This window comes from Podarcis bocagei (assembly GCF_964188305.1).
Source record: "Podarcis bocagei genome assembly, chromosome: 11".
In the NCBI taxonomy this organism is placed as follows: Eukaryota; Metazoa; Chordata; class Lepidosauria; order Squamata; family Lacertidae; genus Podarcis; species Podarcis bocagei.
This window is the reverse complement of record NC_138136.1, coordinates 58,840,499-58,855,398: the sequence shown is the minus strand read 5'-3', so window position 1 is coordinate 58,855,398 and position 14,900 is coordinate 58,840,499. Positions and strand designations below refer to the sequence as shown.

The 14,900-nt window shown below is 46.1% G+C and overlaps 1 protein-coding gene across 1 annotated transcript in view; it reads right to left on the bottom strand.

The window, feature by feature from the left end:
* Positions 1-5,071: 5,071 nt before the first annotated feature.
* RIT2 (Ras like without CAAX 2) overlaps positions 5,072-14,900 on the bottom strand; it is a 260,005-nt gene continuing 250,176 nt past the window's right edge. The window contains exon 5 of the mRNA XM_081213242.1: positions 5,072-5,247. Within this exon, the coding sequence (XP_081069368.1) occupies positions 5,113-5,247 (135 nt within the window). The 3' untranslated portion in view covers positions 5,072-5,112. The remainder of the gene's footprint in view (positions 5,248-14,900) is intronic.

The following is a 14,900-nucleotide window of genomic DNA, read 5'->3' as shown; positions in this document are numbered from 1 at the left end:
AGACTTCCAAATCTGAGATGAGAAGATAGAGGCAGGATCAGTCAGAGCTGAGATAAGCAAGGAGCAGTGTTGAAGGATTTGTCTAATTATACATTGTTTCATGCTAACTTCCCTGAGCAGTTGGAAGTTCCAATGGCATCAGCCTTAAGAAAAGAGAGCTTGGAGACTTGTGATGTTTTTGTAAGATCTAGGGATGAGGAAAAGCATTGATTCCCATTCTCATTTAAAGCTGAATCCACCTAATTTGCACTTTCCAGAACAATGTGCAAACTGAAACACAGCCGTCCTTTGAAATTCAAGCTTCTATGTATGCTGCGATGCAGTTCTCCAGTCGATAGATGTGCAGAAAAATGCATTTATCTGAGTAATTGTGCACAAAAATGCATAATGTTATGAGTTTCTGGGTGCCAGACTCCCCTAAATTCCTGGGTCCAGACGGTGTTAGAATGCAATCAAGGCTGGGAGTTAAACTAGACTAGATTCCTAATTCGTGGACACAGCCTCCCATGTTCAGGAGATCAGCAGGGAGATGAGCCATTAAGAAAACAAAGGGAAGGTAATGGGCCACTAAGAAAGCAGATGGGAAATGGATGAGGGTGTTAGAAGACAAAGTCAGAGTTTGAGTTTGAGTTTGAGTTTGAGTTGAGTGTGATGTGATGTGACCTAGAGGAGAAAAGGTTGCAGGCTGTTAAAGGCAGCAAGCTGGAGAGGAGGTTAGAGCACAATGGTTGATTTCTGTTTGAATCCAAGGTTGCAGCAATGGGAGAAATAAGACTCTCTTGGGGTATTAATGCTGTGAACCTCTCCATTGTAGGCTCAGGTTGTATATATGTGTAAGTAGACCATATGCCATAAAGACACCACAGTTTCCACTGGGCCTCATTCCGAAAAGGAAACACAAATCCTGGGCAAGCACCTAGAACCCCTGGAATCTTGCATCACTCAGAGTTTGGGGTGGCATGCAAAATTATATTAGCGACTTTGAAGAAAAGAATCAGCAGCAATCTGATTTGAAGATTTGGAGAACTGAGCCTAAGTCTTGGGGAAAGTGTGCTGGCCAATGAACATGTGAATCTTCCTCAAAAAGTGACAGAGCTTTGGTTCACAGAACTGTAGAGTTGGAAGGAAATGCCAAGTGACATCTACTCCAACCCCCCCCCCCCACAACGCAGGAACTGCAGCAGTTAATGAATTGGAGAGTCCAAGATATGGCCCAGAAGAGGGAATAACTTTCTGTTGCCAGATTTCTGATAAAGCGTGTTCTCCCTAGCAGAGAGCACGTGTTGCGGTTGGGAACAGGCCACCCTCCAGTGACTAGGCAAATTTAGTTGAATCCCGACCATTTAAATGGTTAAACTGGGTTGCTGGGGTGTTTTGATTGTTGCCAATTCGGAGGAGGGGTCAGAGTCTATATATACAGGGGCCAGACGTTGGCACGGCCTCTTGGCCGTTTTGCATCGGATCACCCGCCCTCCCTCCCTTTAATAGGGGGGTTTTTTATTTAAGCTGATCACTTGACCTTGCTATGCCTGTCATGGTGTCGTTCGCCTTGGTGCGGGGGCACGGTAGGAATTTTGCCATCTGGCTGATTGGCTGGTGCCATTTGGTTTTTGCCTACTGCGTAGCAAATCGTCACAACTTGTAAGGTTGGCGGTTAGGCACTGGTTAAATTGGTGCTTGGAGGGGTAAGTGCCTACCCCTCCAAATGATGCGAATGGGAATTCCGTTAAAGGAAATCCAGGGGCTTGCCATTCTTTCGTCCTTGTCCCCGGAGTCGGACTTGGGCCGTGCAAGCCCCAACGGAACATGAGGGTGAGAGGTGTGGGTCTGTGTCCCAGCTTCATCTCTCACCCAATACTTGTTTCCCACGCTGGCTTCCGCTGGTATCCGGAAGGCCAGCTCTGTCCCTGAGGGCAAGGACAGATAGTCGGAACCAGTGCCTAAGCAACCACTCACATTTTTGTATTTGAATAAAGTTGTGGCCAAAATTATGCCAAAAACCTTAAACAAAAATTGATGTGTGAAGTGTGAATTATTGGGGGGCTACTGTGACTCAACACGCAACAGTATTAGCCTATAAAAGGAAAAATGGATTACTCTATGGTTATTGATTTTGCCTAAATAATATTGATTTATACTGATAATTTGATATTTTAAGCGCTATACTGTTCTTATTTTAATGGAATTTAGAAATTTACGGTCTGAGATGTACTTGATTTAAACGTAGTTTAATTTATTAATTTTATCTTGTTATACCTGTGTTGCTGTACGATGTATTGAATATGGGCCTATGGCCGTAATAAATTATCTATCTATCTAATAACAGTTGGATATTAATTTAGATTGAACATTTGACCACTTTTTTTTTTTGGATTTGGATTTGATATCCCGCCTTTCACTCCCTTTAAGGAGTCTCAAAGCGGCTAACAATTTCCTTTCCCTCCCCCCCCCCCACAACAAACACTCTGTGAGGTGAGTGGGGCTGAGAGACTTCAGAGAAGTGTGACTGGCCCAAGGTCACCACTTTGAAGAATTTTTGTATATACAACTGACAGGTGGACACCTGGAAGTTACTTTTATCTGTTTTAGACCTACAGTATTTTCCTTTCCCCCCTTACTTCCCTTTTTTTCTCTTTATTCAATTACTGTTGTTGTTGTTTAGTCGTTTAGTCGTGTCCGACTCTTCGTGACCCCATTGACCAGAGCACGCCAGGCACTCCTATCTTCCACTGCCTCCCGCTGTTTGGTCAAACTCATGCTGGTAGCTTCGAGAACACTGTCCAACCATCTCGTCCTCTGTCGTCCCCCTCTCCTAGTGCCCTCAATCTTTCCCAACACCAGGGTCTTTTCCTGGGAGTCTTCTCTTCTCATGAGGTGGCCAAAGTATTGGAGCCTCAGCTTCAGGATCTGTCCTTCCAGTGAGCACTCAGGGCTGATTTCCTTCAGAATGGAGAGGTTTGATCTCCTTGCAGTCCATGGGACTCTCAAGAGTCTCCTCCAACACCATAATTAAAAAAATTATTTTTTTGAATTCAATTACTACTTTCTTAATATTCTCTCTCGCTGTATTTTGGTAAGAATTGCATGCAGATGAAGATGAAGATGACGGACAGGTAGTGAAAGCCCACATGTGAGAGGGGGGAAGGGGAGCTCTCCCAGGGTAAGAGATCGGGGGGGGGGGAGGCAAATGGCCCCAGGTGAGAGATAAGTGAATACATCAGGCATCCCCAACCTGCGACCCTCCAGATGTTTTGGCCTACAACTCTCATGACCCCTAGCTAACAGGACCAGTGGTCAGGGATGATGGGACCTGTGGTGTGTGAAACACAGAGCAGTCAAATACAACATTCCTAGAGTGGGCATGTTTAGATATGTAGAGGGATGTTTGTCCAGCTTTGATAAACTTCATGTTTCCTCCTGTGCTGGGACAAACTTCCTCTACATGTGACCAGAGGTGGGCATGACTTTACCTGTGCAGGTAACAAAAGCACAGGACTAGCCACCACATCTCTCTCTTCTCTATTTTGCTTTCGTCAAAGAAGCATCAGCCTGAGATGCTCTCTTGGCTTCCAGCCAAGAGAGGACAAATGAACTATCTCCTTATGGGATAGATTCCATTTTTGTATATATTTTGTAACTTAAGTCTGCCTTCTGGGATCCATTTGTGAACAGAATAAACTATTTTTATACTTTTATACAAGACGGTGTATTGTCTATTCTTTTTTAGGAGGGAATAAAGCGACGCGGGTGGCGTTGTGGGTTAAACCACAGAGCCTAGGACTTGCTGATCAGATGGTTGGCGGTTCGAATCCCTGCGATGGGGTGAGCTCCCATTACTCGGTCCCTGCTCCTGCCAACCTAGCAGTTCTAAAGCATGACGTGCAAGTAGATAAATAGGTACCGCTCCGGTGGGAAGGTAAACTGCATTTCCATGCACTGCTCTGGTTCACCAAAAGCAGCTTAGTCATGCTGGCCACATGACCCAGAAGCTGTACGCCAGCTCCCTCGGCCAATAAAGTGAGATGAGCGCCACAACCCCAGAGCCGGTCACGACTGGACCTAATGGTCAGGGGTCCCTTTACCTTTTTAAAGGGGAATTACCAGGAAACCTATTTTGGAGGCTTAAACAAGCCTGGCAACAAGTTATCTGCTGTGTAAGTTTAAAAGGGGAATGTTACTCTGCTGAATTATAGAACTTGTTAATGCAAGTTGGAAAGGATATAATTAAACAATATATCCTCTCCCGGCTCCCTGAACATTCCCACAGGAATTGTAGTCCAAGACATCTGGAAGGCCAAAGGCTGGGGATGTGTGAAGTACATCCTTCTCTGTATGGGATAAAAGTTAGGATCTGTGAGAGAGGACTCTGTATTCATTTAGCTCTTTACTTTTCTTCTTTTTTCCTCTCTCCCTCTTTTTTTTTGTTTTTGTTTAGATTACCGTAGTTTAGTTTGGTATTTTTTTTATGTAACATGAAAAGTTTAAATAAAACTTTATTTAAAAAAGGAATATGCCACTAACTTGGTGCCACATCAGTGGTGTGGTTTTCACTGAGCTATCAAGGCAAGGGAATCCAGCCATTAATGGGGATGTGGTCTTTATGCTGGAGTCAATACCACTGCATGAAATAGAGGTTTTAATTTAATTGAATTGAACTGGTTTAATTTGAATGAGAATGGAAACCAATGATGATTTTTAAAAACAACCACCTCTTGGGAAATGTGGCATCAACATGGCCCAAGACACAAACAGAATAAAATGGGACTTAAAAACAAAAACAACACCCTTATCCCCCTCCCACTTAGAAGCCACCTGCCCTCTCTTTTCTCTCCCTTTCTCTTCTTTTTAATATAACATTTCTCCCAAAGCATTATTCATTTTGATAGCCAGAAACAGCACAGCGCATAAATAGGAGAAAGCCATTCATTTGTGAAAAATGATACCGAGCGTGACTGAGAAGATAAATTCTTCATGTAAGGGTAAGGGGGGGGGAGAGAGAGAGAGAGAGAAGAAGAAGAAGAAGGAGAAGAAAGTATGTTACAACTTTTCATGTCATGCATATCTTCTCGTTTTACATCGCCCTCAGCTACAGAGCAAGTATCTGCGCTTGAGTTAAGTGTTGGGCATAGACTGCAGATTTAAATATCTCTTGAAGTTGGCTTTAAAGGACTGGTCGTTCCAGTGGCTTCCCATCAAGGTTTTGAACAGGGCAGATGCTGGCCAATTCAAGGCAGTCAGATGTAGGAGCTGGTCATTTATGCATCACCACACACAGAGACACACACAAACACACAGAGACAGACAGACAGACAGAGGCAGAATTGCATAACATATGCATCTACTAATTTGTAGATGGCAGGTAAACATGATTTAAATGCAGCCACAGAAATATAGCAGCATGGAATTGTAGAGTTGGAAGGGAAGCCGAGTGTCATTTATACAACCCCCTGCAATGCAGGAATCTCAACCAAAGCATCCACGACAGATGGCCATCCAACCTCTGCTTTAAAAACCTCTGAGGAAAGAGAGTCCACAACCTCCTGAGGGAGAGTGTTCCACTGTCAAACATTTCTTACTGTCAGAAAGTTCTTCCTGATGTTTGAGTTTGAATCGCCTTTCTTGCAGCTTGAATCCATTGGTTTGGGTCCAGAGCAGGAGAAAACAAGCCTGTTCCCTCTTCCATGTGATAGCCCTTTAGATATATGAAGATGGCTATCATATCTCTTCTCAGTTTCCTCTTTTTCAGGCTAAACATACCCAACTCCCTTGACCATTCTTCATAAGGCTTGGTTTCCAGACCCTTGATCATCTTGGTTTCCCTCCTCTGCACACATATCGGTTTGTCCATATACTTCTTAAATTATGGCACCCAGGACTGGAGACATTATTCCAGGTGTGGTCTGACCAAGGCAGAACAGAGCAGTATTACAACTTCATCTTCATTCATTTATGTGGCTCGACTCTGAGGATCATAGGATCATACATGCATGTGTGAACCAGACCTCAATGTGCCAGTAATTAAATAGATGCAATTTCAGATGTTTCAACCAACACACCACTCTCCCCAACATTGACTAAGACAAGCATATGTGCTCCTAACCTTAATTACATCCTCAGTTCCCACAAGGCAAATTCTGCAGAAGCTCGTTAATTTAAACAAGGAATGTTCGTATGAACTCCTGGAAAAAAAGAAAGAAAAGAAAAATGGCAGAAAACAGGTGCTTTAATGTAATTTAGGAAGGATTAGACTCTCCAATTCTTAAAATAATGGCATTTGTATTGGGCTGAGAAGGGAGGGGAAGGGGAGAGGAATGGATAAAAAAGTTGGAATCATTGCAGCCTTAAGTAGCGGAAGAGGGGACGTTGTTCAATTTATTCTCCTGGCCTTTTGTGTTTTTCATGATGGAACGTGAGTTGTTTGCCCACGACGGGGCTGCAAATGAAGGGACCGGCGTGTGATTCAGTGATAAACAAAAACATCAGACAGTAATCAGGGGAATGAGAAATAGAATTACAAGCTCGCATTATTGCCGTTCCACTGGATTTTAACTGCTAGCCATTTTATTCTGCATACTCTATCAAAAGAAATGTGCATTTGGCTTGCATTGCCGATGACACTTTCAAGGTCTTTGCCTTCATTAAATTTTTATACAATAGGGTTTCTTAAAAAAAAGAAAAGTATTTGGGTGGGGGTGGGGGGAGGGAAGTCAAGCTTCTCTGGTTCAACCCAGCACATGGAAGAAGAAATGATTACATTGCAAGGCTGCTTAATAAAACAGAGGAAAACATGATGCCGACATTTTATTAGTAATCTCTGTTTTCATATGTATACATATTCCAGCCACACTTTTAAAGGTCTTCCTAGCAAACAACCTAGGCTGAATGAATAGATATAGATAATATAGGTATATGACAATGTTTGTAGATGGATGTGCATAAATGGATGACCAAAAAAAGACTGTTCAAGGTGAATTGGCAGACATGATTTCATTGCAAACCATCCTGAGCATTTTAATAGATATGGTGTAGAAGGGTTGAATGACTGAATGGCTATGGGATATACCAGGTATATGTGCTGGGCAGTCAAGGATGCATGCCAACTGAGCATCCCTCAGTGGAGGCACCACTGATGATGCCTCATCTGCTGATCATAGGCCCCACGATGATTGACAATGGGGAGGCTCAATTCTTGAATGAATAGGGCTCAAATTTATACTAGTGGTGTGAAACAGGGTTCTGTTTTTCGGAGTCATTCTCCAATCATTTTAGAATTTCAGTGGGTGAGGGGTTTGGGGCTTTCAACGTGGCCAAGAGTTGTTTGTGCGTGTTATCTGCAGCCTCCCTGCCTGCCCATATTTCCTGACTCAAAAAAAGACCCATTTACTTAGGGATGCGGGTGGGGCTGTGGGTTAATCCACAGAGCCTAGGACTTGCAGATCAGAAGGTCAGCGGTTTGAATCCCCGTGATGGGGTGATCTCCTGTTGTTTGGTCCCTGCTCCTGCCAACCTAGCAGTTTGAAAGCACATCAAAGTGCAAGTAATAAAGAGGTACCGCTCTGGCGGGAAGGTAAATGGCGTTTTCGTGCGCTGCTCTGGTTCGCCAGAAGCGGCTTAGTCATGCTGGCCACATGACCCAGAAGATGTACTCTGGCTCCCTCGGCCTATAGAGCGAGATGAGCGCCACAACCCCAGAGTCGGTCACGACTGGACCTAATGGTCAGGGGTCCCTTTACCTTTACCTTACTTAATGGATATCTTTCTTGGGGCTTTGACTGAAGTTTGGGCACCCAGGAAGACAGTGCAGCCTACCCTCCAATATTTTTTGGGATGGAAATAGGGACACCCCATTGCAGGAATCTTTAGCTCATTGTGGGGCTTGAACCCACAACCCTAAGATTAAGAGTCTCATGCTCTACCAACGGAGCTATCCCTCAGGGCAAACTCAACACAGCGCATCACTGAACTCTGGAACTTGCTCCCACAAGATTTAATAACGCCCACAAATGTCGGTGACATTAAAATTGGACAAATTCATGGAGCATAAAGCTATCATTGGCCTTACTAGCCATGAAGGCCATGTTCTGCATCTGCTGCCAGAGCTTCTGAATACCAGTTGTGTGGAATCACAAATGGGCAGAATACTGTGATACCCAGGTCCTGCTTGATGGCTTCCCACAGGCATCTGGTAGGCCACTGGTGGACCGGGACTAAATGGACCATTAGTCTGATCCAGCAAACTTTTCTTATATCTTCATGCATCCTGCCCACGAGAATTTCAGCAACTATTTTTCTTTCCCTTTGGTGATTTTTGAATTTTTGAATTTTCCTCTTTAACAGTTGGAGATTTATTTATTTTTCAAGGCAGATGTGCTTTTCTATTTTGGCACAGCACTAGTTTATGGTATTTGGAACCAACTTAAATTTCCAAAAGGTTTTACAGTGGTGCCCCGCAAGACGAATGCCTCGCAAGACGGAAAACTTGCTAGACGAAAGGGTTTTCCGTTTTGGAGGTGCTTCGCAAAACGAATCTCCTATGGGCTTGCTTTGCAAGACGAAAACGTCTTGCAAGTTCCTGCGGGTTTTTTTTCCCTCCCCCCCTTTTTCTAAGCCGCTAAGCCACTTATCAGCTGATCCGATAAGCTGATAAGCCGCTAAAAGCCGCTAAAAGCCGCTAAAAGCCGCTAAAAGCCGCTAATAGCGCTAATAGCGCTAATCTGCTAATCCGTCAATGGGCTTGCTTCGCAAGACAAAAAAAAACGCTAGACGAAGAGAATCACAGAACGGATTCTTTTCGTCTTGCGAGGCACCACTGTATAGGCAGCTCCATAAGAAACAAGGATCCACCCCAATAAATATGGCCAATGGCCAGGGATGATGGGAGCTGTAGTCCAACCACCTTTGGAAAGCACCACATTGAATATCTCTGCCTGAAAGCATCCCAGTCTAGATGTTATCAGGATAACGGGAAACTCAGCTCCAGTCTCTTCTCCCCACTCTACAAATTAACCGCCCCTTCGAGTAGGATTCATACTGGAGCCTGGAAATTTATGTGGGACATTCTCAACTGCTGTCTTCTTTTCCATCTGCTGACCAGTGGTTTGTTAATTTAGGAAAAGAGTGAGCTGCAAATGCAGCTTAGATATAACTGATCTTATAAACAAGCCCTGAAGGGAGAACCTGCCAATAAAATTATAGAAAATTCAGCCAGACGTGGGATTTATTACAGAGCAAGTTTGAATGATGTTTGTAACTCTAATATCTTATCGGAACACACTTTCCTGGCATTACCTTTGCCTATAAACAGGGCTCATATACCTGTGTGGTTTGTTCTCTGACAACCTTTTCCTAGCAAAGGGGTGGGTCACGACTGTCACACAACAGGATCGACCAACCTGCTTTGACAGCTCTTTAATCTAATGGGATACTGTGCATTTATCTTGCCTGATATGAACATGATGCGCCTTCCCTCCCTTGGGATTGCACATAATTCTAACTCTCCTGTCCCCAGTTTTCTAGACCTATGCACCAAACACTCCCACTGTGAAATTCTAGGATGATTGATACCTCCGAGTTTCTAACAGCCAATTGCTCTCTATTCCTAATAATGATGGCATATTATGATGAACTTTCTGGTGGTAAGAGCTGTTCAGCAATGGAACGGACCTTGGGAAGAGGTGAACTATGCTTCCTTGGAGGTTTATAAACAGAGTTTGGATGGCCATCTGTCGGGGGTTCTTTAGCTGCGATTCCTGCATTGCAGGATGTTGGACCAGATGACACTTGGGGTTCATTCTACTTCTATGAGTCTTTGGTTCTATGGTACCAGTGGGGAAAGGCTTCCTGTCCTTCTTTTGGGGCTTCTCTGAAGGCATCAGTGTAGTCACTGCAGGATGAACAATGCTGGACTAGATGGATATTACCGTATTTTTCGTCCCATAGGACGCTCCGTCCCATAGGAAGCACCTAGTTTTTTGGGGGGGAATAAAGGGGGAAAAATTCCTTTATTTCCCCCCCCAAAAGCAGGTCGGGGGAACCGAACCAGGTCAAGGAACAGCGGGATGGCGGCGCTGCGCCTCCCTGCTGTCCACCGAACTTGTGGGGCTGGCCGATGCCTGCCTGGCGTGAGGGGTGCTCTGCTTCAGGGCGCCCCGCACACCGGGCGGCAGGCTGCTATCCGCAGCGTGGGGAGCCCTGCGGGGAACTCCTTCAGGGCTCCCCACGCTGCAGATGTATGCTCGGTGCGAGGGGTGCTCTGCTTCAGGGCGCCCCGCACACCGGGCGGCAGGCTGCTATCCGCAGCGTGGGGAGCCCTGCGGGGAACTCCTTCAGGGCTCCCCACGCTGCAGATGTATGCTCGGTGCGAGGGGTGCTCTGCTTCAGGGCACCCCGCACACCGGGCGGCAGGCTGCTATCCGCAGCATGGGGAGCCCTGCGGGGAACTCCTGCAGGGCTCCCCACGCTGCAGATGTATGCTCGGTGCGAGGGGTGCTCTGCTTCAGGGCGCCCCGCACACCAGGCGGCAGGCTGCTATCCGCAGCGTGGGGAGCCCTGCGGGGAACTCCTGCAGGGCTCCCCATGCTGCGGATGTTTGTCCGGCGCGCAGCATGCTCTGCTTCAGGGCGCCCGCCCACCAGGCGGCAGGCTGCTATCCGCAGCGTGGGGAGCCCTGCGGGGAACTCCCGCAGGGCTGCCTAGGCTGCGGGTGTGTTCCCGAAGCGCCGGGCGCTCTGCTTTCAGGGCACCCAACGCTCCGGGAAGCAGGCTGCTATCCACAGCCTAGACAGCCCTGCGGGACCTCCCGCAGGGCTGCGTAGGCTGCAGATGTGTTCCCGAAGCGCCGGGCGCTCTGCTTTCAGGACGCCCGGCGCTCCGGGAAGCAGACTACTATCCGCAGCCTAGACAGCCCTGCGGGAACTCCCGCAGGGCTGCCTAGGCTGCGGATGTCTTCCTGAAGCCTGGAGAGCGAGAGGGGTTGGTGCGCACCGACCCCTCTCGCTCTCCAAGCTTCAGCGAAAGCCTGCATTCGCCCCATAGGACGCACCCAGATTTCCCCTTCATTTTTGGAGGGGGAAAAGTGCGTCCTATAGGGCGAAAAATATGGTAGTTTCCTCCAGCAGAGTCCTTGGTGTTTGGAACACAGGATGCTACCTCAGAGCAAGTCAGACCATTGGTCTATCCATCTCAGCATTCCGAGTGGCCTGGCAGGTCACATTTTATCTTGGTCCTGGGGGTGGGGTCAGGTGCCACCATTGGGTAGTTGATTCTGCACCAAGAGGAATGCCCACAAGGCCCTGCTGCCATTGGTCAATTTCAGCAGCAGGGGATGATCCAGCCTGCCATATGCTGGTTCATGGGAGTGGGCCCAGGGCCCACCTACAATGCTGCCCGTGCCAGAAAGCCAAACAGACCTATCTGAAGCCTTATGTGGAAAAACAGGGAAAGGGCCTGTGGCGTTTGCTCTCCTAGGTGTGTGACATCATACTGGGTTCATAAGGAAAGGGTTAACTAATTGTAAAATGCCTAACCAATAGGAACCCAAGGGGAGGAGTTGTTAGAGTTAGAGTTAGAGTTGTTAAGAAGTCAGTCTGGAGTTAGAGAAGAGAGGGAGAGGATAAGTCTGTGGTTTGGGTTAGTCTGATGTGAGAGAGTGAGAGAATCTGTTAAGAGGAGTCAGTCAAACAGTTGAGATAATTAGTCAGAAGGTATTAGGAAGGTACAGGCTGGTAAAGAAACTAAAGTTAAGAAACTGACAAGAATTTTATCTGAGAAACCATAAACTTGTTAACGCTTATAAAATAAACTTGTTTATTTGGTTCAATTTTAATAACTGTCTGGACTCAGTGTGTACCCGAGAGTAACGGGTTGGTGGCAGCGGGGAAGCGAGCACAGTGGTGGCACAGGGATCAATAGACCGTCAAACGTCCGGGGACCCTGTGTGATCACCACAGGGCCAAAGCACAGTGGTGGAGCATATGCATGGCTATATGTGTGGACCAACGAAATGTCAGGGATTTGGACCTGGAAACTTTTGCTTATAAATCATGTGCTTGATTATTGCAGCTCCTTTCTTTCCTCTCTGCCAGCAAACCAGTGGCTAACAGGAAGAAGCAGCTAGGACTGTTGATTGCAAATATTGTCTCACTCATTAGTTTGCTCCAGCTGTTCTCTATGTCCATTGGTGGAAGGAATGAGATTAGAAAGCCCCTTTAATTCTTTTCCATCTCCCCAGTTCTCCATCTCAGAGCAAAGCTGAATAGATTTCTTCCTATCCATTCCAGTGCCTCTATCTATAGTTCCCAAGTTGTCCCCTGTTTTCCAGCTTCTGACTTTTCTCTGTCAGCTGCCTTGGCTTCTGGAGAAAGCACAGAAGCATCTCCATCACTTTTGCACCAAGCTTGTCCCTATCCAATGCTGCTTGCTTATTGTGTCAGTGTCACAGATCCCAGCCAGAGCCTGGGGATGGGAGAAAATGGGATGTGCTTCACATTTAAAGATGAACCTATCCAATTTGCACTTTTCAAAACAATGCATGAACTGAAACACAGCCATCCTTTGAAAATTGTGCTTCTCCAAATTATACAATGCAGTTCTCCGGCCAAGTCATGTGGACAAAAAAGGATCTATGAAAGTGTGCATGTACTAATGAAAATAGCATACCAAAATGCATTGCATTTGGAAAACCTGCATAAAACCTGTGCATATTAGGAGAAATTTATATTGAAACGTCGATGAATTTTCAGGAGAACTTTAAAAATGAATGCACTGATGAGAAACTGTGCAGACCTGAATTTAAATTAGAAAAACACAAGAAACTGAAATTGATATATCTGGCCATCCATACACAACAAGCCCACCCATTTCTGCCTCTCTGTCTCAGCTTCTTTGCTGCTGCTGGGACCCTGACCCCCAGGCAATTAGCCAATCAACCTAATGTGATTTTGCAGTTTCCCAAATGTCTCTTACATTTAGCAGATCTTACCCAGTATCTGATCTTCACCACTAGTCCATTTCCCCCCACCCAGTTGCAGAAAGAGCTCCATTTCTGTATCAACTACAACCTTTCTCCCGTTCTAAGCCTCTCCTTCTAAATGCTTGCTAAATTTGTTGCCAGCATGCTGGCTCTCTTTGTCCATTTCAGAAATCAATTACCGTCAACGTGAAGAATTTCCCTCTAAAATCCCTAAGTGCCTGGCCTTTACTTGGTGTCAGTCCATGCCCTTTTCTCTTCCAGCACATTAGACTTTCAAGTCTTCTATTGGACATATCTCCTCAACACATCCTAATTTTTCCTTATTAGAAAAGGGGGAGGCAAGCACTGAAACCCTCTCCCTATCGCCCACCTTCTTCATCCACCATGCATGAAATAACTTCTTCATCTCCTTCTCCTCCTTTGAGAATCTCTTGAAGCCCTACTTTGGCAAAAAGGCATTCCTGACTCAGCTCCATTCTAACCGCTCAACTCTCTCCTAGAATCATAGAATCATAGAGTTGGAAGAGACCACAAGGGCCATCGAGTCCAACCCCCTGCCAAGCAGGAAACACCACCAGAGCACTCCTGACATATGGTTGTCAAGCCTCTGCTTAAAGACCTCCAAAGAAGGAGACTCCACCACACTCCTTGGCAGCAAATTCCACTGTCAAACAGCTCTTACTGTCAGGAAGTTCTTCCTAATGTTTAGGTGGAATCTTCTTTCTTGTAGTTTGGATCCATTGCTCCGTGTCCACTTCTCTGGAGCAGCAGAAAACAACCTTTCTCCCTCCTCTATGTGACATCCTTTTATATATTTGAACATGGCTATCATATCACCCCTTAACCTCCTCTTCTCCAGGCTAAACATGCCCAGCTCCCTTAGCCGTTCCACATAAGGCATCGATTCCAGGCCTTTGACCTAACCCAAGTCAGGCTTGAGAGTCTTGGGAAAGCATTTGAAAAATAACAGGGACAGCATCAGGATGTATCAGTAGGGGTGGGCAACCTTACTAGAAACTGAGGACCATGTTCTAATGGTGGAAAGTAATTGGCACTGCATACCAGTAGCAGGTCAAAAGCAGTCACCCATTTCCTTTTCACTCTCACTTTCTCTTTGTCCTATCATCTTTTCTCTCTTCCTCCCTCTCTCTCTTGACATGGTGGTTGAGTTATAATTTGAGCTGCAATCTCAGACATTTTGTTGGGGTTGGGTGGTTCTGGCTCCATACAAACCCCCACCAAGGCAACATTCGCACCATGCATTTAAAGCACTATGATATAACAGTCACTGCTTTCCCAAAGAATTCTAGGGGCTGTAGATTGTTCAGGATGCTGAGAGTTGGTAGGAGCCCCTTATTTCCAGAGTTCCCCATGAAGAGGGATTGGCTATTAAATCACTCTGTGTAAAAGAGAGTTGGTAGGTTGTAACAGAAAGAGTGGCCTTCGTTCTCTGTGTCAGTCCTTGGCCACATTCATACCATGAATTTAAGGCACTGATATCACTGTTAAACCTCTCTGGGAATAGTAGCTGTGCAAGAGGAATAGGGGTCTCCTAACAACTCTGGTTAAACCACAGAGCCTAGGACTTGCCGATCAGAAGGTCGGCGGTTCGAATCCCTGGGACGGGGTGAGCTCCCGTTGCTCGGTCCCTGCTCCTGCCAACCTAGCAGTTCGAAAGCACCTCAAAGTGCAAGTAGATAAATAGGTACCACTCCTGCGGGAAGGTAAACGGTGTTTCTGTACGCTGCTCTGGTTCACCAGAAGCGGCTTAGTCATGCTGGTCACATGACCTGGAAGTTGTAAGCCAGCTCCCTTGGCCAATAAAGCGAGATGAGAGCCGCAACCCCAGAGTCGGCCACGACTGGACCAATGGTCAGGGGTCCCTTTACCTTTAACAACTCTGCACCCTTAACAAACTATGTATCCCACA